This window comes from Falco biarmicus, chromosome 9 (genome assembly GCF_023638135.1).
Source record: "Falco biarmicus isolate bFalBia1 chromosome 9, bFalBia1.pri, whole genome shotgun sequence".
NCBI classification, from domain to species: Eukaryota; Metazoa; Chordata; class Aves; order Falconiformes; family Falconidae; genus Falco; species Falco biarmicus.
Genome location: NC_079296.1, coordinates 34,603,528 through 34,627,110, shown reverse-complemented (window position 1 = coordinate 34,627,110; position 23,583 = coordinate 34,603,528). Strand labels below are relative to the sequence as shown.

The 23,583-nt window shown below is 39.8% G+C and overlaps 1 protein-coding gene across 8 annotated transcripts in view; it reads left to right on the top strand.

Moving 5' to 3' along the window:
- The window catches only part of PCDH15 (protocadherin related 15), a 443,438-nt gene that overhangs the window by 209,608 nt on the left and 210,247 nt on the right, over positions 1-23,583 (top strand). For all 8 annotated transcript variants that reach the window (XM_056352005.1, XM_056352006.1, XM_056352009.1 and 5 more), the window contains 2 exons: positions 9,208-9,316; positions 14,086-14,198. In XM_056352005.1, coding sequence (XP_056207980.1) covers positions 9,208-9,316; positions 14,086-14,198 — 222 coding nt within the window. The remainder of the gene's footprint in view (positions 1-9,207; positions 9,317-14,085; positions 14,199-23,583) is intronic.

Below are 23,583 nucleotides of genomic sequence, written 5' to 3'. Positions count from 1 at the left end.
CTGATGTGAGGCACTGCCGCTCTCTGTGTTTGCTCGCTTACCAAAGGGAGTGCCTGTAGGCCCTTGTAGCTATCAACAGGAAGGCAAGAAGTGGAGAATGGTGCGATCCTGTAAATAAGAGGTTTGATGTGACATACACATTTTGACTGTTGACAAGTTTTTGGTATGATCTTCGGTTGAATATACTTTTCTGGGGTGTTACTTGCTTTTTGGATTTACCTCATTTGTAGTTGGATAACTCCGTTGAAATATTTTCTTCATTTTACTGTCATGCAAGTACTTTATGATGGATTTGTGCTCATTAGTGTTTTGTCACAGCCCTGGTTGTACTGGCAGAGCATCTGAAGCAGCAGCAAGAAACAATGTTGGAATGGTTTTGCAGTTCTTCCTGCTGTTTTAGTACTGTGTGTTGGCAATAGCGTATGCATTTCTGCACAGCATGGGTATGACTTCGCTAATTTCCGATTTACAGCTTGTATTCTAACCTCATGTGTTTTTCAAGAAGCACAAGGGGAAGCAGTGTAACCATAATGATTCATCAATTCATCAAAAACTTTGTTGGTTTAATATTGTAGGGCTTACTTTGAAGGGGTTCTGGATGTCAGCACGGGGTAATGTGTGTTGCTTAACTGGTATTTTCTATTCAGCAAAAAGCTTCTCACCCTTGTTTGCGTAGGATGAGAGTTCTGCTGTCTTTATCAGTGAATTCATCAGCTACTCTATGAGTATGATGTGTGTTGAAGGCCCCTAGGCTTTATTTGAAGTCCATTGGCCCCAGTTACAGCTTTCCAAACTGGGAAGGCTGTAAAAATAACAGATTTTAGAGTAAAATACTGGCATGAAATGTGTTTCGTTAACTAATTGTGCTATTCACCACCTTGTTCTGATAAAATACATGTATCTATTGCTTTACACTGTGAGAGAAACCCAAGAAAAGCTGATGGTTAAGTGTGATTCATTGTGTTCTTTTGGAATATTTTGTGTCAGTAAAAGTTATCACTATGAAATACTCTACAGTTCTCAGCACTTCCTAGAAAATAATGATACACATAAGAATGTGGGAAAAGAAAAGAATGCTTTCTCTGCGTGTTCATTCAGTTTGGACATTGCAAAGCATTATGTGCATCTTAGTTTTGTTCAGAGCAGAAAAGACTATAAATCATCAAACACAAGAAATATCCTGTGTTTCAGTGATTTAATCCAGTTTGCCAAACTTTTAATATATTTTAACTTGACAACAGAGGGGCAGGGAACTCTGGTCTTATTTTCTTGAAAACCTTTGAGCCACCTATTCAGTGCAGAATTCAGTTCCTTGTATCCTTGGCTAGAAATTTGAATGACTAGCTGGATTTAGGCCCACAGCTTGGGGAAAGAGGGGAGTTCTTGAGGATACAAGTCCCTGGCCTCGATTTTTATAATTGAACTGCACTTGGTGCTACCAGTCAAAAAACCACTGGTGTTCCTTGGGAGTGTCAGTGCATGCCGCTTGACAGGACGGCAGCATGAGGCGTCACGGGGTGACTGATTGTCTGGAAGTGGCAGCAGGGAAGCAGTGATTGCTGGCAGCTGGGGAAATGGGAGGGCAGGGCAGCTGGGTCCACTTGCAGTTATTGATGGGGCATGCTGGTGTGGATAGTGGTATGGGTTAGGGAGGTGGGAGAGGGTCACCACTCTGACACTTAGCAAATGTGAAGACAGAAGAGGAAAAAGGGAGAAATACTTGGAAACATAGAGAAAAAGATGACTTTTTATAGTTTGTTGCCAATTGAGTGACATAATGTCATCAGTCTTCTAGTGTTGGAAGCAATCTCTGTTGCAGGGCTGTCAGTTGAGCTGATGCAGATCAAAATACTTATTTGCCATTGTATAAAAAAGTATCTTTCTTAACCTCTCCCCCAAAATCAATGAAAATTTTAATGTACTGAATCTGAATAAATTAGAGTAAATTCATATTTAGGAATTAGGTGTGGTGTTTTCACAGTTGAATATATATTCTTACATTCTTAGAGGAAAATGTCTGGGGAGGTGTTTAAGATTTTTCAATATTAGACAAGTCATTGAGCTGGTTACCGAAAATGCTTAAGTCTTCAAAATTTGACATCTGATAAATATCCTGCATACTTCCATGGAACAGGTCTTATATGTGTATATGAATGCCTTAGAGCTCCTAGGAACAATTGAATAGGTAACACAGAGCTTACTTAGGAAATTATTTTACAAGAATACCAATTTATTTGGTAAGACTGTAATTTAGGATGGGTTTTCACAGCTGTGTTAATAGCACATATATTGGGTAAAGGTCAGTTAAATGTGTCTGCCTAAGAAATGCTGCCACAAACTGGCAAATAAAAATATTAATGTAAGTGAACATTCCTTTTTTTGGTGGATTGTTGCTCAAGGCACTGTGATGTATCTTATTTTGGTCAACCTGGAGTAATGCATATTTTCACAATGTTCATTTTTTTAATTTTTCCTTTTTTTGTTGTTTTTTTCAGTCTTTGTTTGTGTCTTAAAACTTAGTCTTCCATGTGAATTTATTGGTAGAAAATGTCTTGCCATGTTTGAACACAGTAATAAAGTCTAAAGACATAGGTTTTGTCCCTTCTGTTAGCGGATTTCATGCAGGCTAATAGACATAGGAGCACTCTGGGTAGGAAGTTCACATTGGTGAATCCGAAGAGGAGTTTGGGAACTCCTCCTTTTCATATGGTTTTATCTTTTACAGCAGTTGGTAATGTTTATTTCTGCCTGTGTAGTGACTCAGACTACAGACTCCCAGGAGCATCTCAGGGCAGGCAGGTGGGAGCTGAAATGGTTGTGAATCAACAAAGCAGCATCAGCCCTGTTTGTGAACCTCTGACTGATTCATTGTCTGTTGTCTTCAATCAAGTAAAAGACAGTTCTTTTGTTAATAAAGTACTTGCTCAAAAATAGGCAGTGTCCTGGTCAGGAAGGTTAACTGTGTTTCAGCATCCTAGAACACTGTAGAGGAATGAAGCTGGGTTAATTAACATTGATAATATACAGCTGTGGGCTGGCTTCAGGGGCGGTGAGTTGGCTGGTGTAGACAAGGTGCAGCTGTGGCTGGTTCTGTTAAGTGGTTGGGCAGCCAAGGAAGAGAGAGGAGGAAGAAACAGAGAGAAGTGAGAAAGAATGCGTGCCCTGGATGAGGAGAGACTAGGAGAAGGTAGCAGAGGGACTGACATGAAGAGTATGCTGGTATGTAATGGTAAAAGACCTCGTTGCAGCCAGCTAGTTTTCAGAGTGCTGCGACAGAACACAATCATTTTCGTAGAAGAAAAAACCAACCAAAACCCACCAAACAGCTTGCTACAAAAAAACGTGTTGTTATTCTAACTCTAAAAATGTGCCATTTTCTCTTTTCCTTCTTGTCTTACCTAGAGGAAGCAGTTCTTCATAAATAGATACAGTTGACAAATTTAGCTGTGCATCTCAGGTAGACAATGGAAAAGATAGAAATCTCTGGTTTTGGACTTTTGAATGCAGCTGTAGTCCCAAATTTATTAAGCTGCATGTTAATAAGTAAAAAATCAGTTGTTCTTTTTTCTTGCTATCCTTAGTAGGAGCATAAAACATTCTTGCACAAATGCAAAGCAAACTTACTTTGTAAGTTTTGGGACTAATCAATGATGTGCTGGTTTAAAGATCTTTTGCTTTACATTGTTTAAGGTATTTTTCAGGTAAGACAAAAAAAAAAAAAAAGGGGGAAATTTCTGCCAGTCATTATTATTTTATTATCATGTTATCCCCCTTAGATACCTGTATTCTAGCCATGTGTCACCATTTGAAATGGAGAGAACAGCTGAGTTTCAGTGCATTACGAAGATGTGAGAAAAACAGACAGAGAAGGAAACATCAGAGATAGGCTCACATGTGGTGATAGTAGTCAGTTCCTGAATAAAAGCAAAAAGAGTTTCAAGAGTTTCTGTAGTTGCAGTATGTTCAAAGATATTAAGAGTACTGTGTCTGAAAGCAGAGTTTCTTTCCTCTCCAGGGAAGCTTTCTACTGAGTAAACAGGACTGCTTAAAACAGACAGGCTCCATTCTCTCTTTCTCTTCTAAACAAATAATTTGCAACCAAATTTTGGCTAACCACACAGGTCCAAGAGCAAGACATAAAAACAATGTAGCAAATCATTATAAGCATTTTCCAGCTACACTAAATGCATTGAGACAAAGCATTTGAATAAATATTTGCTGTTGTGTTTGGGTTTTTTTCTTTTCTTTTCCAGCCCTTTTGATTTAATAACAGTAACTTCAGGTCTTTCCCATTCCTCTTTCACATTTGTCCCATGACGGAAACTCAATGCTGCTGCTTTTTGAAGTTTTTATCATTTGATGACTGGGGTAGGGTGAATGGCACTGTTTTATGATATTGGTGAATAAACATTTTTATTATTCACTGATCATTTCATAATGAATTATGAGAGATCTTTCCATTGAAATAAACATGAGGGAAAGATTGCAAGTGCTTTGTCCTCATAGCCCCTAAGCAGTCAAGTCTTGTTTGATTTCATTGAAAAGGAGGATGGTTTTGACTCATTGCCCTCCAAAGTATTGCTGAGAAAATTTCTCTGAGAGTTTTGGTTGGTGATTTTTCACAAAACAACTGAATATGTAAAAGGAAAATGTGAAAAATCTTGAGGTACTTCATTTGTGTGGTCTTCAGTGCTTAAAACTAGTCTTTTGCAGGTGACACTCATAATCTCTGCTCTGAGTAATTGAGTATAATCTGTAATTCTCTTAGTGTGCTCTCCCCCACGTTGCCGAGGTCACATAGGAATGAGCTGAGCGACTCCGATACTAGCACAGATCCCTTTTGATCTGCCCTCTTTTCCTATGTGAACTGAAAGCTTCGTCCTCCTCTGCCTCATGTCTCTTTCTGTATACACAGATCTTGTTTTCTGTCAAGGCCAAATTTCCTTAGGAGTATTTTGTCAGGGAGCTTGTCAAACTTGGCTGGAAGTCTACACGTGCTGTATCACATGGTTCTGTGGTATCCATGTGCCAGTGATTCCTGCATGGAACCACAGTAAGTTTGAGAGACTGGATTTCCCTTTGCAGAAAACCAAACGCCCTGTTGTATTTATTTCTGTGTTTTCTCAGACTGTTATTTTATCACCTGCTGATTTTCTTGGTATAAGCCTCAGGTTTCATGATGGTATTCCCCTGGGTCACCCTGGGACCCTTTTAATTCTGGTATTACATTTGCCACCTGCTGTTCTTCAGGTACCAAAGCACTTTTAAGCAAGAAATTACATAGCACAACAGGTTCATGTGACTCATTCTTGCCTTCCATTAGAAATACATCTGCCCTTGGCCTCATGTTACTCTTCATTTGGCTTGTTCAGTCCATAATGTGTCTGAATGCTATGATTTTTTGCAGGACCTGCTAGACATCTCACATGGAGAAGGTGCTGGCATGGGCCCCATCAGAGTCCTTTCATGGTGAACACAAAAGAAGGAAAAAAAATTGAGATTTTGTGCCGCTACCTTATTCTCTCTGAGCTACCCCCCCTCCTCCCCCTCTTGGTCATCTCCGGGCCCTGCAGGCACCCTGGCAGGTTTCCTGTCACAGTTCTGTTTGAAGAAAGATTTTTTTCTATTATTATGTATTAATACTGTGATAACATTTGCAAGCTGGGGGTTTGGTCCCTTTTTTTTTTTTTCTGGCCTTCCTGATGGTGAGTTCTTCTGTATTGGAGCACCTGGAAGTCTGTTAATACCAAAACCAGTAACTGAGAGATCTCTTCCCTAATGGGAAGAAGTAAATAAATTATTGCACATTTTACCCTAGAACTGACAGGATCTCCTTGTTTGTTTGTTTTTTAATCACCTGCTGCTGCCAGAACTTGTGGACCCTTTTATGTTCTTCACTAAGACATGGCTGTTTTTAAAGGCCATCTGTTTAACCTGAGTAACCTTCCCTGCACTACTGTGTAGCCATGCTGACTTGCACTTTCTCAAGCCTGTCTCAATAAAAACCCCATGGACATTTTCTTTGCCTTGAACTGAGTGTCCTTAAGCAGTCATGGGCCCCACGAACATTTCACTCAGTAACGTTTTCACTTCTTTCTAATGGGCTTCCATCTTTTTATGAAGCTCTTCTTTGAGGCTGAGATCGACAATGATAGGGCTGTCTTTTGTAAGGATGTTAGATCTATTACACAGTGGTGGCTGTCGCAGACTCCGTTTTGTAACATTTGCCTACTCTGCAGAGCTGGAAGGAGGCTCCACCTCCTCTTCTTAAGTCAGGAGCCACCTTCTGTCTGTATGTGACCACGTCCACTCTTTCAAAGGGCTTAGCAAATCCTCATCTTTTCTGTGAACCTTCTGGCGAACATGGTGGTGAGTATTGTACCATGGTGGTCTGCAGGTCTCTAGCAACAACTGGTAACTGTGATATGCAGAACAGTTTTGGGGGCAGGACTGGGGCCCCACCCCAGCAAGATGGGCTCTGGGGAGCTGCCTGGCCCCATGAGCCCCCACAGCTTTTCTGCCAAGCAGCACCATAGCAGCAGGACCCGGGGGATGTTGTGAGCACCTGTTCGTGCCTTTTACATTTTAAAGTGCTCAGGAAAGAAAGAAATATCCCTATGTAATAATCATAGTTATTACTGCTATTGATCAGAGCATGTTTTGACTACAAATTCTTAAAATAATTATTTTTCATGAAAAGTATATGTACACCTCCTGAAACGATCCTACACATCCTTTTACAAATTTATTAACATACTTAATGGCTGCTTCTTTGTGCAGTTATGTTTCCATCGTTCTAATTTAAATGAAAAAGATACTTGCATTATCTATGGATTATTGAAACAATATGAAAGTATCTTTAACTTTGCTTCAAGGCACATCAGGCTATTTAAATCAAAACAGCTTTAAATTATCCCTATACATTTTAGCGGATTGCAACTGATCTTGTTGCATGAAATCTTCTAGTTTATAAGCAGCCCATATCAGGGTGTACGGTACTTAGAAAAGCAACTTAAAATAAAAATTGAATGGATTTCATGTTTCAGTTTTAATTATACTACTTCACTTTCTTATACAACTTGCTTCTGTTAATTGATGGCTTTGACTCTGAGGAATCAGTGTAGTGGTGGCAGCGTGGGATAAAATACCCATTGTTCAAGTAGAACCTGTTTAATTTCAGTTGCAGTTTTTCTAAATGCTGCTCTCAAACTTCTCCTTGAACTGGACAGTAAAGCACATGTCCTTGCTATCTGAGTTACATATCCAACAATTACTATTTTAGTCTAGTTTCAGCAGTTGGGTACAGCTGACAGCTCATTATTGACAAGGCCAGATCCATCGCTGTTATTCTAGCATAGATTCGGATGTTTTGGCTTGGCCTGAAGTGCTATAATGGTGAGTTTGGAACCTAGCCAGCCTTAGCAAATGAGATTGTTTTGGTTTTTGACTTTCTTGGTTATGTTGTGGGTGTGGTTTTAACTACAATGTAGATTTGTCTGAGAGTGCTTCAATTGATCTGTAAATTTAAAAATAACATTTTAGTCTTGGGCAGTTTTATGCATAATCTTATCTCTCAGCATGTAATTTTTATGCAGTCCTAAAGCATTTTAAAAATTCAAATGTGTCAAATACATCTTTTCTATTTCTTTATGCCTATTTTGAGCTTGTCTGTTCCTCATTATGCTTTTAAGAGTTTAATTTTTTAAAGAGTCAAAAGTGGAAACAGGCATGTGACAAAAGACCTCGCCTGCTTGTTGGGAACTGTGGAAAAAGCCATGAGCTGAGAGGTAGAGTGAGGAGGTACCAGTCCTGTGTTGGTAGGCAGATGCTCTGCACCCAAAGCCGAGAGCTGTGCAACCATGCGTGGCTGCAAGCCTTGGCTCATGAGCCTGGAAGAGCCTCATTGGACCTTAGTAGCCTGTAGGAAATGACTTCTGGGTGGGCAAACCGTGGGCAGAATAGCTTGTATTATTGCAGATGACAATAAGGCTACGTATTCAAAATTACAGGAGGGGTTATCAACTCTCCTCTCTTGCAAACTGCCTTGTATTCATTCCATCTTGGTCTCCTCCTGGCTCACCTCTTTTCCCTCTAGGTTTATTGACAGGCATTGTTAAAGCTCTTGCAGGTTCCTTCCAGATTGCAGCAGGAGGATTTCTAAAGGCTGTGCCAAAACTTGGCCAAGCGCGGGCTTGTCTCATTCCTGTTCCTACTCTGAATTTCAAGTTCCCTCTTGCAGAACATGGAGTGTCAGAGCTTTCCAGAGCAAAGGCTGCCAGGATTAGTTGTATGTGGGAAATATGTCTCTGGTTTTTCATAGAGGTTATTAAACATTTTTGCCATGCAAAAAGTTCCAAGGGACGGAAAAGACTGGTGTACATACATTGGTGGACTAGCTACATTTCTAGATGATTAAGCAGCCAAGGTTACTGAAACTGTTATTTTAGAGTTGGGAATGGCAGCTCTGGTGTTGTGACTGGAGACTGTATCAGCATAGGAAAACTAGAAAATACTCAAAGCAACAGTGAGGGATTAATGCTGTTAGTAGGTACAGGAAGCTGTTAAGTTGGTAGGTAAAAAAATGGGCCCAGAAATACTGAACAAGATGAAAGCTTGCAAATGCCTTTTGTGGCTTTCTATCCATGTTTGGCATGTGAGATCACTCTACTTTGAATAACAGTGTGAATTATTGCAATGTCCATTCAAACTTTCCAATTGTACCTATCCTTGAAATGGCTGTACCTTGGCTTGAATTTCTTTTACAGTATGTATTCATGTATCACTGCCACTGTAGCTCCTAATGATTCTCAAATCTGATTTGTTGTTATTTCCTTTTTTAAAGCATTTTCTGTATTTCACTGCTATGATGATGTCTGAAATACCTGATTCAAGGGACTGTTTATAAAAGCATAGTCAAGTCAAGCATTTGCTTGAACATTTGCAAGCTTCCTTTCCTTGAAGATACTATTATAGTATAAGATGTATCTCAAAGAAAGGAGATTGCTGTAGAAATATATTTGTTGCCTACTTAATTTTTATTTCAAAAGGGTCATGTACTGTAAGCATTCTCTGAAATATGAGGCTTTTCTCCTTCTGCAGTTTCAGCGAATATCCTTTTCAGTGAGATGTTTTTTATGTAAAACCTAAAGATCTGTCTACTGGCTTTCTAATTTGTCTGTTTCAAATCTGTCTGATTTGTCATTTCAGGCACGTGTGAATCCCATCAGTGTCACTCCACCCATACAAGCCATAGATCAGGACCGAAACATCCAGCCTCCTTCAGATCGACCGGGCATCCTCTATTCCATCCTAGTTGGTTGGTGTCTGCTACTCTTGCTATCACTCACGATCAGTCACTTTATTATGACCAGCCAGAAAGATTGACTGGGAAAGTGGAAACCTAATAAAAATTCATCTTGTGGTTAGTGGGATGCTTGAAATCATTGTCCTACCTATTTATGTTTAATTGCAATTTAGAAGCTTATTTCAAGTGCTTGCATTATTTATTATTTATTCTGATTAGATTCAGTATTGTCTGGTTTAGTGGTTGGAACAACACAGCAAGCAAAAGTAGAGAGACTTGTCTGTGCTTGTAGTTTTGCTGCAATGCACTTTTCATTCACAGGTGCAAAGGCACAATAAAAAATGCTAAAGAAAGGCAATTAGAGCAGGTTTCATTACGAAAGTCTTCTGGTACAGAGGAATTTAAAGGGTCCTACTGCATCCACCTTTAATTTTGCTGCCTGTCAGCTTGCATGCTTTCCCTTGTAATTCAGTGTTTGTTGAGTTGACTGCTGTTTTCTGGCCAGAGAGGAATGCAGTTCTGGAAAGAGTTCAGAGAGTAGCCACTTTGCTGGGGCATGTCTTGTATTCTGCTATGTATTTTTATTTTTTTCCCCTGCTACTTTCCTTCTTTGGCACTTGTTTCCAGTTGCTTAGCTTGTATGATTTGATAATGAAAAGGCCTAAGGCAGTGGTTTGCAGTCGTGTGTTTTGTGGAATCACATCTTTTTCATGTTTGCTGTGTTAAAGTGCAGCTACACAGCTTTCTCACCTGTGGAGAGGTGGAAGTGAAGATTTTAATGAGCAGATTGCATAGTTTTGCTTGTTATTAAAAACCAAAAACCAACAAAAGAACCAAAAAGGATGCTTACGTATATTGTAGTTCTTTTGTGAAAGGGGAATAGTAGTAGGTGTGATTGTTTGATATCATTGTTTTAATGATATCAAATGTTTTAAGATGGTTTGATTAAGAGCCATCTTAAGAGGGTACAATTAATTGCTACCACACCAGGTACTATTGTACTGAATGTGCAAGTCCCAAGCTCTGTGAGCAAAATGCAGGATCATGAGCCTGCTCACTGTGGTTTGAGGCATTTCCAGGGCTCTGCTCCCAGGACCATGGCAAGGGACATGGCAAGCTAGATTTCTTCAGGCTGTGACTGGATTCAAATCTGGCAGACCAAATGATGCACTGCTGTCAGCTAGTCCTCTTCCAGCAAAACTGTTTTGTAAAGGAATTTATAAATATTTGTAGAGTAAATATGCTAGAGGTTTTTTTATGTTTGAGAATTGACTTGGTTTATTTATAAATTGACTTGGCTTATTTATAAATTCTGTTATTGACAGTTATGCCCTAGTGCAACATTTAGTCTGTTTGCAACTTATGCAAAGAACTTTAAAAGTTCTTCAGGAGTGAACTTCTTAAAAATTGTGGTTTGGTAACCTGTGACAAATTTAACATTTGAATGACTGCTTTGACCTCAAGGAAATAATTCAGAAAGATGTATTATAGCAGTTTGGTTTGGTTTGAGCATTTATCAATGGGAAGGCTTTCCTCTGTGTTCCCAACACTACTTTCAGCACAAATCCAAAACACATCCCCATGCTAACTACCGATAAGAAAATTAAGGCTACCCCAGCGAAAACTAGCACAGATCATCAAGATAGAAGGGGTAATCAGAGTGTAATCAGAGGTCTGTTAAGCACTCAGTGTTCCTTTTTGGTACGTATGGTGCAATCTCATCTCTGTGCTGAAGTACAGAAAAGAAACCATGTGCCACCCTTCACGTACTGTCCTTTGTTCTCAAGGGTCCTTATGAACCTACTGGTGCGTGCTGGCTTGCCACATTTTGATACCCTAGACCCCTGCAAACACACAGACGAGGTGAACTTCTGGAGGCAGGAGACTCAGAGCTCATCCATAGAGCTTTAGGCCTCTGCTTTTCCTGAGTTACCTATACTTGCAGGTTGGACCCATGAGAGACTGGCTGGCAGTGTAGGGGTGCTGTGAACAGTTCTCTGACCAGTAGTGTTTGTCTGTAATACACAGACAGCACATTTTGAAGACACAAAGTTACAGCAGGCAATTCCTCCTTTCTGGAAGCAGATAGGTAACACTGTGAGTTAACGCAGGTAGGTAACGGAGGGTTGTGCTGCTCTGTCAAAATACAAATACTTTTGTGTATGCAGAAGCAGATATCTCTGCTCCTGGAAAACTTTACTTTCAGAATTTAAGGTATCCTGGAGTTTGGACCCTTTCTATGATAGGCAGCAGCTAGGCTGCTGAGGCATCATCACTTATGATTCTTGCAATCCAGCTCTATTATACTCTGATTTTTACTATCCTAATTGTCTTCCTCACTGTCTTTTCCTCCTTTACCTGTTAGCTATCTATTTATTTATCTTTGCTTCTTTCTTGGAATCCTTATGTAGTATTAGCTTCATCTTCCCTTCTGTAGATCGCTTTGTGCCTCTTGCAGCTGTCTCTGTCCTCCCCTACATATTTTTTCTCTTTCAGGGAATGACTTTTCTTATTTCTGGGTGCTTTTGCATTTAGTCCTTAATCTCTTGATTTTTCTTAGCTTCAGCATCAGCCCTCGTGATGTGTAGCTTCCTAAGACTACAGCAATATATTATCTGCCAAAAGCTTGGAGTTCCTGCTAGATGCCTAGTGCTCTTAAAAAATGAAATCATTTGATTAGGAGAGGAAATTTAAATGTGGGGCAGGGAGATGCAGGACTTGGAGCTAGAAACTCAGCATTTATATTGGTGGTGTAATAGAAAAAGTGATCCATAGTGGTTCTTCCTGTTTCTACTCTTTGAGTCTGTGGCATACATGTATACAGAGATAGTCACAAAATATGTACAGTGTGTGTGTATGTGTAGATACATATCTAGCGAATGGTTGTCATTTGGTGAGTTACAAATTAAATTATTGCACATGAGTTTGGACAGTAATCTTATCTCCTAGGATAGCTACTGGCTTTCTAAAAGCAGTTTCTAATCGTTCCAGTTGAAAGGTGAACAAATAACAGCATTGTTTATCAGGAAAAGTGGTCTTTTTTTGTGTTGAATCTTATGCCCTGTTAGACTGGATTGAGGATTTGGCACAGCAATATTTGTACTGCTCTCATGGCTGCTTCAAGATATCGTAACTCAAGGGCTCCAGGGACTTACTGGGGCATTAATACTATCAGCCAGGAATGCTTTTTGCCTCTCAGCTGCTACACAGGACTATTCCTAGGCCCAGAATGCTCAAGATCTTAGTCTTGTAATCAGTATATTTTGGTTTCTTCAGATACTTTTAGTAATATTGATAAGCTGTGAGATGGCAGAGTTCATGCTGTTTCTAAATGCTTCAGCTTTCTGAGCTCTGCTCTGTTCGGATATGTGCTCTCACGTCTCCCCAGCTGCGAGTCAGGCTGGCTCAGGGAAAGTCACAGTTAAATCAAAACAAACTAGGATGAGACATAGAGACTGGAGAAGATGGATGCAGTTTTCTGCCATGCAAATGAGGAGAGTACATCCCTTTGTCTTAAAAAAAATATATATATATAATAAAATGGTATAGTCTCTGTTCCCTGATAAGCAAGCTGAATGGTATTCCATATGCTTATTGCTTCATCCTCCTCTGACAGTTAATGCTCCACTATTGCTACTTTTTTTGTATACTTTTTTTGAAAATCATGTGGCTCAAAATCACTGGAGCTTAATTCTTACCTCCTCCTGCGCCAGGCTGTGTTGCTACAGCCATTTGACTTGAGCGCCGTTCTACGGCAATGTTTTTGGGCTACAACTGCCTCGCTGGCCAGCCTAGGGTCCAGGCACAGCAGGGTCATGGCTGTCTCCATCCTTTGCATAGCCATTGCTGAATCTCCACAAGTTCACAAATCTGTTTAGGCTCTGGCTGCTTCTGTTTTAACTGGGTTGGAGAGTATCGTGGAAATTCACAGCCATGAAGACACTACTTACTGCTGACAATAAATGAAGCTGTTAGATGAGGTTTCATCTGGTACTTCCTCTCTGATGAGAAGCTTCTTTTCTTAGAATAATTTCTAAAATAACGTATCTCTTGTTATTATTTATGTGCATGTTATTAGTAATTGATTAAAGAGCTTGCCCAGAGGTGCAACAGAAGGCTACAAGAACTAAGGCATTTAAAATGTGCATTTTAAATTGCAAATGTTGGGGCATCATCTGTGAGCAGTAACATGGCTGTCTTGAACTTAGTGGTAACATCTTTGTCACATCACTTCACTGCATGTTTTCTTTAAGTGTGTGCACTCAAAAAAAAAGTTCAGTGTTCTTTACTTTGTGGCTAATGTCAGTGTATGTCCAGCAGTACCTCAGGGGAAATGTACTTCAAAGCTGGGAAGAGAAAATCTCAGTGGCATGTGTTTAGCAAGTTGGGTTTCGGGAGTGTGGTAGATATAAGTGGAAGATGATTTGCAGTGAGAGCTCATTTTTCCGCATGTCTTCTTATCTGGTCAGATTTATATGTATCTCCTGGAAGCTGAGAAGCAGAATTTCCACCAGCTGCCGGTGTGTTTGGGCCTCTTGTTATCAAGTACTTAGGGATTCCCAGTTGAGAAGAGTCTTCGTGGTTAAGGAGAGTAAGGGAATAATGTAATATTAAAGACATAATGTTAGTAGCATCCTTAAGCTCCATGTACACATGATGCAGGATTTTATCCTTTTAATAGCGGGATTAGGTTTTGTTCCTTTGATGACTAATAAGTAAAATATATTGTTTAACTAAATCTGTCAGAAACCTTTTGTTCAAACCTCTATGTCTTTTTACAGGCACTCCTGAGGATTATCCACAGTATTTCCATATGAATCTCACAACAGCTGTACTGACACTCCTAAAGCCAATAAATAGGGATTTACACCAGAAGTTTGACTTGGTTATTAAGGTAATTTTGGCTGATTTCATATTTCTGTATGCTTTTGAAAACTGCTTAGTAACAAAAAGCCCTAGAGAATATGTGGGGTAGATTTGCTTGTCTTTCCTGCTTTGTTTTATTTTTTAGCTTTCAGGCATCACTTAGCACAGTCACAGGGAAGAAGGGTGTGAAGTATTTTTGAAAAGGGGATGAATCATGGTGGAGTTCTAACATTTCATGTTATATTGATAATGTGTGAACCACTTCACATTTGCTTTTTACAAACTCTGTTGTCCTGAGAATGCATGTTAAGTTATTTCACATTTTATCCAGTTCACAACCCATGCTAGAGAATCATATAGGTACAAGTAGTTGTCAGAGTACTGAATACTGGGGACAAGGAGAACAAAAAAAATCACCTCAACTTCAGCTTTCTTGAAATGTTGTAGAAATTTTTCAGCATGATTTTTGTTTGGTTTTTGTTCAGGGATGATTAAAAAAAAAAAAAAAAAAAGAAAGGTCACTCCAGAGTTCTTCTACTGAATAAAAAGAAAGCTTCGGACATATAACCGGTGCTGATATCATTCAGCTCCTGTTGCTAGGAAGAGGCTTAAACCACTTTATAAGTTTATACTTTATTTAAAGTATAAAATACTTTAGATATTCGCTGTTTTCTTTGCCAATTTGAGGATAAGGGGAAAAGTATAGGAGGTGATGTCAGTATTTAATTGCTGAACTTATTAAATGTAGTAAGCTATTAGTTTTACTTTGAGCAAAACTGTACAAAGCCATAAGCTTTGCTGCAGGTGAAATTTGAGTGAACAAACTGCAACAGCCAGTTCAGTAAAGACAGTGTCTAATGAGAACAGAGCAAATTTACATTTGGTTCTTTTGGAGACAGTCTGGAGTTGTCCTAAAGCTGTTGTGTAATAACACAGAAAATTGTTTAGATTTTGCTGTAGATTTGGAGAGGAGCAAATAAAAAAGAAAGGAATTGCAGTAGTCTTTGTTAAAGTAGTAGATCACTTGTGTATTTGTGAGTGTATTTCAGTAGAATAAGGAGTGGGCTTTCCAAACTGCAGTGTGTTTTAACACAGGGATGTCATAAAGCTCTTGCTGTTTGTTAGTCCTGTTCAATCTATTTCTATGGGTTGTACTCATACGGTAAGAATTATTTATTGGCCTCTCCTACACCCAAAATGTTTTTTGGGGGTACTGGCAGCATGGAGTCACCTTGGTGAGAGCAGCTACTTCTGTACCGGTTTATGAACCGGTCTCTTTGAAATCATGTGCCATGGTTTTGCTCGCTCCCAGCCTTGATGCTTTTGGCCTGTCATGCAGTCAGACCAAAATGCTTACTATTCCTCAGGGAAAATCTGAGTAGTATTTTGGGTTTTTTTTCCCTTCAGAGCAGAAGCAAAACTGATGGTTTCAATCATTTGGGAGTGGGGAGAGCACTGATACGCGCTTCTGCTCTTGAAATAAGGGGGAATGAAAATGCTTTTGAAATAAGGGAAAAGTGTCACACTAATACGGTGTGACACAGCAGCCTAGGTCCCCAGTGGTGTCTGTGCCTGTGCACGGCCATGCAAAAGCTGACTGTAGCTAGTACCTGGTTAACTTGTAGGAATTCTTTTTTTTATGCTAACTTTGAGCATTTATTAAGCATGTGAGAGTTAGGGATAGATTTGCAGGCTCCCTCTGTGCATGTCTGAGAGAGCAGCAGTTTCTCTGGAAAGAAGGTAATAAGATTATTAATACACAGGTCCTTTCTGCATCTTCTGAGGAACATAGCTGTGAGTATAGATAGAAGATGAAACAAAATTGCTATTTATAGGAATTTTGCATAAATTGGCACCTTTTAAAATACTTGTGTTAATTTTCTACCTCAGTTGATTATATATGCATCAAAGTCCAAAGCTTGTAATACTCTTAGAATGAAATAATTTGTGATTGGATTTTTTAATAATATGTTTTTGAGCTTTCTTCCTGTTGTGGAGCTCTGCTGTCACTGGGACAGCTGAAGAAAATTAGGTGGATTAACATCTAAATAAATAGGCTAAGAAGTTATGGGTTAAAGCCCCATAGTGCTGTGGTTTCATTGTTGTTGTTTTCCAGGTTCAGCACCCGTATACAGTAGCACAATACATCAATTAAAAAAATCAATTACACTGGTCTGGTATCACATTCTGTGTGCCTAAATAGCAAACTCTGTTGTTAATGGAAATGTTTATAGGCATTATTAAGTTCATATCGCTGTGTTATATGTGCAGTCAAGGAGATAATAAGGAAAATTATCAGTCTGAAAGAATAATAAAAGTTTTAATGCTGTGTTATTCAGGGACCTTATGAGCTCGTGTAATGTCTCAGGCTTGTACCAAATCAAATCTTCAGGTTCTTGTGTTGCACATTCTCGAGTTTGCATTTTTCACGGTGTTGACGTTGTTGAATCTGATTTTATTTATCTGGAGGAGTGCAATGTGTGATGTTTCCCTTCAAAAAGAAAATACACTGGTTTTGCAGAACTCACTAAATGTAATCTTTAAAATATTATTTCTGATATCAGGAGATCAACCTTTTTCTGCCAAAATATTGTGGAAAACAGCGAATGGAAAAGGTGGTTAAGTCAATACATGGAAGTTAGAATGCATGAAGTAAGGCAGGCAGGAAATCGGTGCACTCATCTGTGGTATAAAACCATTGCTGATAAATGTTGAATTCTCAAATAGGTAGACAATGGAGAAAGCCAAACTTCTTAATAAGAAATGCTGGTTTTCAGTCTCCCTGCTATCTCCTGAACATATTTGATAAGCAAGGAGGCAAACTTCTTGGGCCTCCTAGGGAAGCTCTTGTCACTTCCATTCCCTGCAAAGCAACAGGGGCTTTTACAAAATAACGTATTTTTTGTGTGTCCCATTGAAATTTCTGTGTGGCAACTGGAAGCGTGTCACAATACGCATGTGGATTTAGAGCCTTTAATGTGAAAGGGCTTTCTGGTGTTAATAGTACCGTAAATAAAAGCAGTCTGTATGAGACCCAAAATATGTAAGGCTGTGAACATTATGAATTGTAAGTGTTCTTTGCCTTTACTTACTGTTGCTTCTGTTATAAGAGATTGTCCCTGACATGCAAAACCACAGCCAGTAATATGAGTTCTGTTTTTGAAATACATTTTTTGGAGTAAGTTTTATTTATAAATACATATATGTGGTGTTTGAAAATTTATGTTCATAAAGGCAGGGACTTGCATGTCTCTTTGGAGAGCAGACAATTTGGAGAGGGAACAATGTCCTCTGGAGCAGATGGTCCTGCTTTACAGAAGGTAGTTGCTAGAGAAATCAAACTAAAGCTACAATGAAAGGGAGCACACTTTCAGCAGACTCAAAGGCTAAAAAATAATGACATATTTGCGACAGCCTTGCTGAAAAATCTCCTGAGATTCTCAATAAAATAATAAAACTTTTTAAAACTACATTTCCTTAGTATTGTCACTGTAGTAGCTATCTTTCTCCTGGAGGGCAGTGATTTGTAACATGAAGGTGTATAATCTGTTTTGTCCTCAATAGAGTTAACTTCACCTCTGATACCTCTTTGCTTGTGTAAGAGGGTATAACTGTTTAAGAAAATGGCAGCAGCTTTGATCACCTTTCCGGAAAAAATATGACCATTGCACTGTAGACATGAGACTATGTTCTTCTTACTAGCTCTAAAAAGTGTCAGTGAGTTTTGGTTTGGTTTTTTTTTGACACACGTATACCATGAAACAAATAAGAGAATTAATGAAATTGGTGTGCTTTGATCCTTTCCTATTTGAACATTGGTTATTTATCAGCCAGACAAAATCTAACCTGACAGTGCTATTAAAATCAGTTTGCAAATTGGATGGACTATTGAAGCCTAGATGTGCTTATACTATACAAAATAATAATGAATGGAAATGCTACACTACAGAGGAATTTACCACACCTGTAAGAAACCAGATTTTGATAAAATTACTCATGCTGACTGGCAATTTAGCTCATGGGGACTCGTGTGACTTTCAGAGCAGGCTGAGGATGAGGAGCTACATTACCACACAGGCTGTCAGTCAAGCCCAAAGGATACATATATGGAGATTTGGAGGAGAAATTGTCACTAGCAAATCATAAAGAGTTTTTTTCTTTATAAAATACTTAAATCATACTTCTTAGGTTATTTCAGTGTCTTGTAAAGCTAAAAGTGATCCTCCTCTAAATAAATAGCCATGTTATTTACTATGACTACAGAAACTTTGTCAACTCTGTTAAGACCCAGCATGGTCCTACTGAAAATACAGAGTTAAGGAGTTAGGGAAAGTGTTTTCTTAGCAACTGTTGTGTAACCAGTTGATAACATATGTCAGAAGTTATCCCTGGTTCTCCAGCATGGGTTCTCTCAGTGGTTTGGTATCCAGTAAGTAAGGAAGAATCAAGACTTTTGTTCATTCAGGATTGCTATAAAACCTGTAGGGCTTGCAATAAAAAAAAAAAAAAAAAAAAAAAAAAAAAGACTGGAAGTATTTTGAAACTAATGAAGTATAGGCATACCTTTTCACTTCATGGTTGTACCTCTCTAGTCTATGTTATTTACCTTGAGCAATCAGTTCCTAAAATTTCCCCCAGTGTCAAGAAAATGCATGTATGTCAGAGTCAAAACCGGGACAGGAATTTTATTTCTCTTGCAAGAACTGCTCTTCTGTTTTTAATGACACGGGGATATTTGTATTAATGACTAAAAATATTTTTAATATTATAACATGTGGTAGGAAAACAGAGGAGTGTTTATGTGATGTGGATACCTGTGTACCGAGGAAATGGCATTTATAATGCAGGTTTCCATACAACCTGTATGGTTAATTCTTAAACCACTGTCGTTGGTTTGATTGTATTTGTGCCATGAGGGTGTTGGGAAGGATTCATGTAAGCTGGACATCTCAATAAAAACCTCCTAATTAGATTTTAAGAAAAGGGAGGAGTGAATAAGTTTCGCAGCTTCAAATAACATTTGTAGCCTGGCATTTTTATAAGACCTTTCCTTGAATCTGATTATAGCTTTTAGGGAGCAGACTCTTATGTAAAGAACTAGTTTGTGTCACAGTTGCCAGGTAGTTTTGGTGCCTTCTCAACAGTGGTGGTAGCAGAACTGTAATTCAACACCGTGCTGCAGATGTGTAGAACATTTTGAAAAATACCCTTACAGAGTATTTTCTGTATCTTATGTACCTCTCTCAAAAATCTGTTATCCCCAGGTAGTGTTTCAGTCTGACTGGCATTAACCTTGTGACAGATAATACCATAGAAACAATTCTGTAGTAGGGTTGCATTTCCTTGGTGTTTGGGTGGTAACAGAAGGTCGAATCTGTGTATCAAAGTTGAACAGACATTGTTTGACTTTGCAGTGTTACAAGAAAATTGGTTTGGGTTCCCATTCTGCAAGAAGTGATGTTTACTTTTCAGCAGTAATATTGACTCTGTTTATTCTCCCGCCTTGAATCTCTGAATAATGTGATTTTGAATTTTTAGAAGGCTTCTCCCTGTTGAATCGGCTGTGGCATTTATATAGGCTGTGACTAGACATGGAAGGTCTGAATAAGTCAGTTGTACTTGCTTTGAGTATGCATATAGAGACTGAGCCCGAGTATCAGCCAGACCACATCCCATGTTAAGGAAGATTGCGTACGAAGCCTGGCTACAAACATGAAGTACCATCCGCTGGTGCATGCGTTTGATTAAATGAATACTGTTGTGCTACTGGCATGGCATGAATTTGTGCCTGTTTTCCTGCCCATCACAAGAAACCACCTGGGAGCTGGAAAGCTCACATTTCCTTTCTCATGGAGGTGCTTTGGATCAGAGAGACGCTCCCAGCACATGTATTGGCTGTTCTAGTATAGTTAAGGCTTTTGCAAATGTGCATGGTTTTCCCTGATATGGATCTCAGCAGAAATGACAGAAAGTGATGCTTTCCTTTTGCTTACACTGGAGGTTAATTGGTTTCTCTGTTCATGTTGGGAGCTACCTTGATCTTTCCTGTCCATTGCTCTCGAGGCTGTTGAAAGCTTGCAGCATTACATGAAAAGAAGGCATAGCTTCAGCAACAGTCTCAGGATCAAACGGTGGACAGATGTGCACTTTGAGGGCAGAAAGTAAAGTGTATATGTGCCATGTTTTGTATGATCTATTCATTGAACACGGACTGTTTTCTGTTCTGAGTGGAAGTACAGGAAGACTCAGTAAGGATGCTTTGTCAGCCACTAAGCAGGTGCAGAGGGCAAGGCTAAATTATCAGGTTTAAAAAACCAGGTAGTTCATTGAGCACAGCACTAGGCTGGGGCCTTTTGTTTTTTAAGAGACTTTGGAATGATCTCAGTGGTTCAAATACTGAAGAAAAAAAAAAAAGCATATTATGATCCTGAGCTATTACACAATCATAATATTCCTGAGACTGGCAGGCATCTCTGGAGATTGTCCAGTCCAGCTCCACTGCTTAGGTTGAAGGTGGGTTGGGTGTTGACTATTTCGAAGGCTGGAAACTCCACAGCCTTTCTGGGCAACCTGGTTCAGTGTTTGACTAGTCTCAGGTTAAAAGAATTTATTCTCAAGTTTAAATGCAGTAACTTGCATTTCAGTATTTTTTTTGCCCGGAACTGGTCCCAGCACTCCTGATGCATCTTGGCAATTCAAAGTAGCGCTCAACCCACTGATACTTTTCCTAATAAGGCACAAGTTTGCTGCAAGGGCATTTTGTTCAGTTCATCCTCCAGGACCCCCATGTCTGGCTCTGCTGCTTTCAAGCTGCCTGGCTCCTAATGTGTACTGGTGCCTAGAGTTATCTCTCTTCAGGTGCAGGGCCTGACATCTTCCTGTTTTTTGAACTTTGTGGGACTCCGATCTGCTCATTTCTGCAGCCTGTCAAGGCCCCTTTGAATGGCAGCACACTCATCTGACAAATTAGCCACTTCTCCCAGTTTTGCATCACCTGCAAACTTGCTAAGGGTGCACTTGGTCCTGTCAACTGGGTTGTTAATAAAGATGTTAAACAGTGTTGACACCACTATCGACCCCTAGATAGACCTCTCAAGTGCCCTTCAGCTGGGCTTCATGCTGTGGGACTGGAACAGTGCATACCCAGCAATTCAGCCAGTTTTAAATTCACCTCATTGTCCGTCTAGGTAGTCAATACTTCACCAGTTGGTTCATGAGATCATATGGAGACAGTGTCAAAAGCATTCTTCATGTCAAGATAAATAATATCCACTGTTCTCCCCGCAGCCACCAAGCCATTGATCTCACTCTAGAGGCTTATCAGGGTGGTCAGGCATGAATCATCCTACATAAACCCACACTGTCGACTCCCAACCTCCTCCTTGTCCTTCATGTTTGGAAACAGTTCCTGGAATTACTTGCTCCACCATGACCTTCCCTAGCATTGAGGTGAGGTTGACTGATGTGTAGTTCCCTGGATCTTCCTTCTTACCTTTCTTGCAGATAGAAGCAACATTTGTTTCCTTCTAGACCTCAGGAACCTCTCTAATTGCCACAAACCTTTCAAATATAGTACAGAGGGGTCTTGCAGTGGCATTGGCCAGCTCCCTTAGCAGGTGTGAGTGCATCCCATCAGGTCCACTGGATTCATGCATGTCCAGTTTTTTTCAGATATATCCCTGCAATGATCCTCTATCTTTCCTGCTGCAGACTTTTCTATGGGTCATAGGGATGGAGATTACTTAAGGCAGGTTTTACCTGTGGAGACTGAGAAGATGATGACATTGAGTATGGCAGCCTTTTCCATGTCTCCTGTCACCCTGTCCCACCCAACAGCAGGCCTACGTTTTCCCTAGTCTTCCTTTTGCTGCTGCTGAACCTTTAGCAGCCTTTCCTCTTGCCATTCAGTTCCAGGTGGGCTTTGGCTTTTCTAAACCTGCATGTTAACCCTAACCTGCATATCCAGGCAGTGTTTCTATAGTCCTCCAGTGTCACCTGTCCCTGGTCCTAGTTCTTGCAAGCTTCCTTTTTTTAACGTTTGAGTTTTCTCAGGAGCTTCTTGCTCATTCACCCAGGTGTGCTGCCAACGTTCCTTGATTTCCTGTTTGTCAAGATGGACCACTTTTGGACTTGGAGAAGTTGATTTTTGAAGGTCAGCCAGTTTTCCTGCACCCTGCTTCTTTCCAAAGCTATACTCAGAGTGATCCTGCCCAGCAGATCCCTGAGTTAGGCTGGTGTCTGCTCCTATGATGTGTGCATTAGTATACAGACACATCTGGGGTGTCATATGATCACGTTGACTTCCCAGAAAGACTATGAGTGCCTTACCTATCATGCTGACCTTTCAGCATTCACTTATTTTTGTGCATATGGAGGTGGTCCCCCTTCAGCCCTGCTTTAATGATTATGGGGTCCCTTCTGCTCATACCACCCTGCAGGCTTTGGTGGCCAGCCTGGGTCCAGCTATTTCCTTGCTTGGTTGTCGGTTGTCATCTCCTTGCCAGGCTGATTAGCTGATTGGCATAGATGCTGTTGCCCCACCCTCACTATTCTGGTAGTAAAGATGAGGACTGACTGTAGAATTGCGGAAGGATTTTGCAAGACCAAATGAGATGGTGATAAAATGGCTGATAAAATTAGGCATAGCTTAAAACTAAAGTGAAACAAGTCAGAAAAGATCATCCTAGACCTTTATGCAAAACTGTGAGTTCTGGCTTGACTTGGGAATGAGATCTTGGCTTTGTAACTGATCACTGAGTGTGAAGGTTGGCTCAGTGATCTGTGGCTGTCAAAAAAAAAAAAAAGCAGATTGAATGTTAGAAATCATTAGGAAAAGTAGGAAAAGTAGAGAACAGAACAGAGAAAAATATCACCGCAGAACTGTACAGATCTAGGCTGTATATGTTTCTTGACCACAGTGCACAGTTTTTTTGTGTATCACAAAAAGGACAGAGCAGAACCAAAGCAGGTTCATATCAGGTGAGGCAGGAAGAAGATATGTAAAATACAGTGTCACAATTCTGAGAGTGAAGAGGAATCAATAGTTCAGTGTCTCCTGCGATGCAACGGGTAAGAGTTATCAAATGAAACAAGCAGGTGGCAAGTTTAAAACATTGAAAATAAGGTTGTTCTTCACCTAATGCATTGTGTGTGCTTTGACAAGCAGCAGTGTGGAGCTGTAAGTTGACGTGGGCTCAAGGGGAGGCAGGGCTGCCTTGATGAAGAAAAATCGACTGGTATAAAGAGAAATCCAGGAAAATCTGAGCTGGTTGAGTTCTTCTCTAGGCTTCTGTCTTTGGCCACAGCTGCAAGCATGATTTTGCACTGGATGGTTTATTGGTCTGATCTAGCACAATTCCTCTTATGATGTTCTTTTCTGATGTGTGTCAGAAGAACACAGTGCTAGCAGGAAA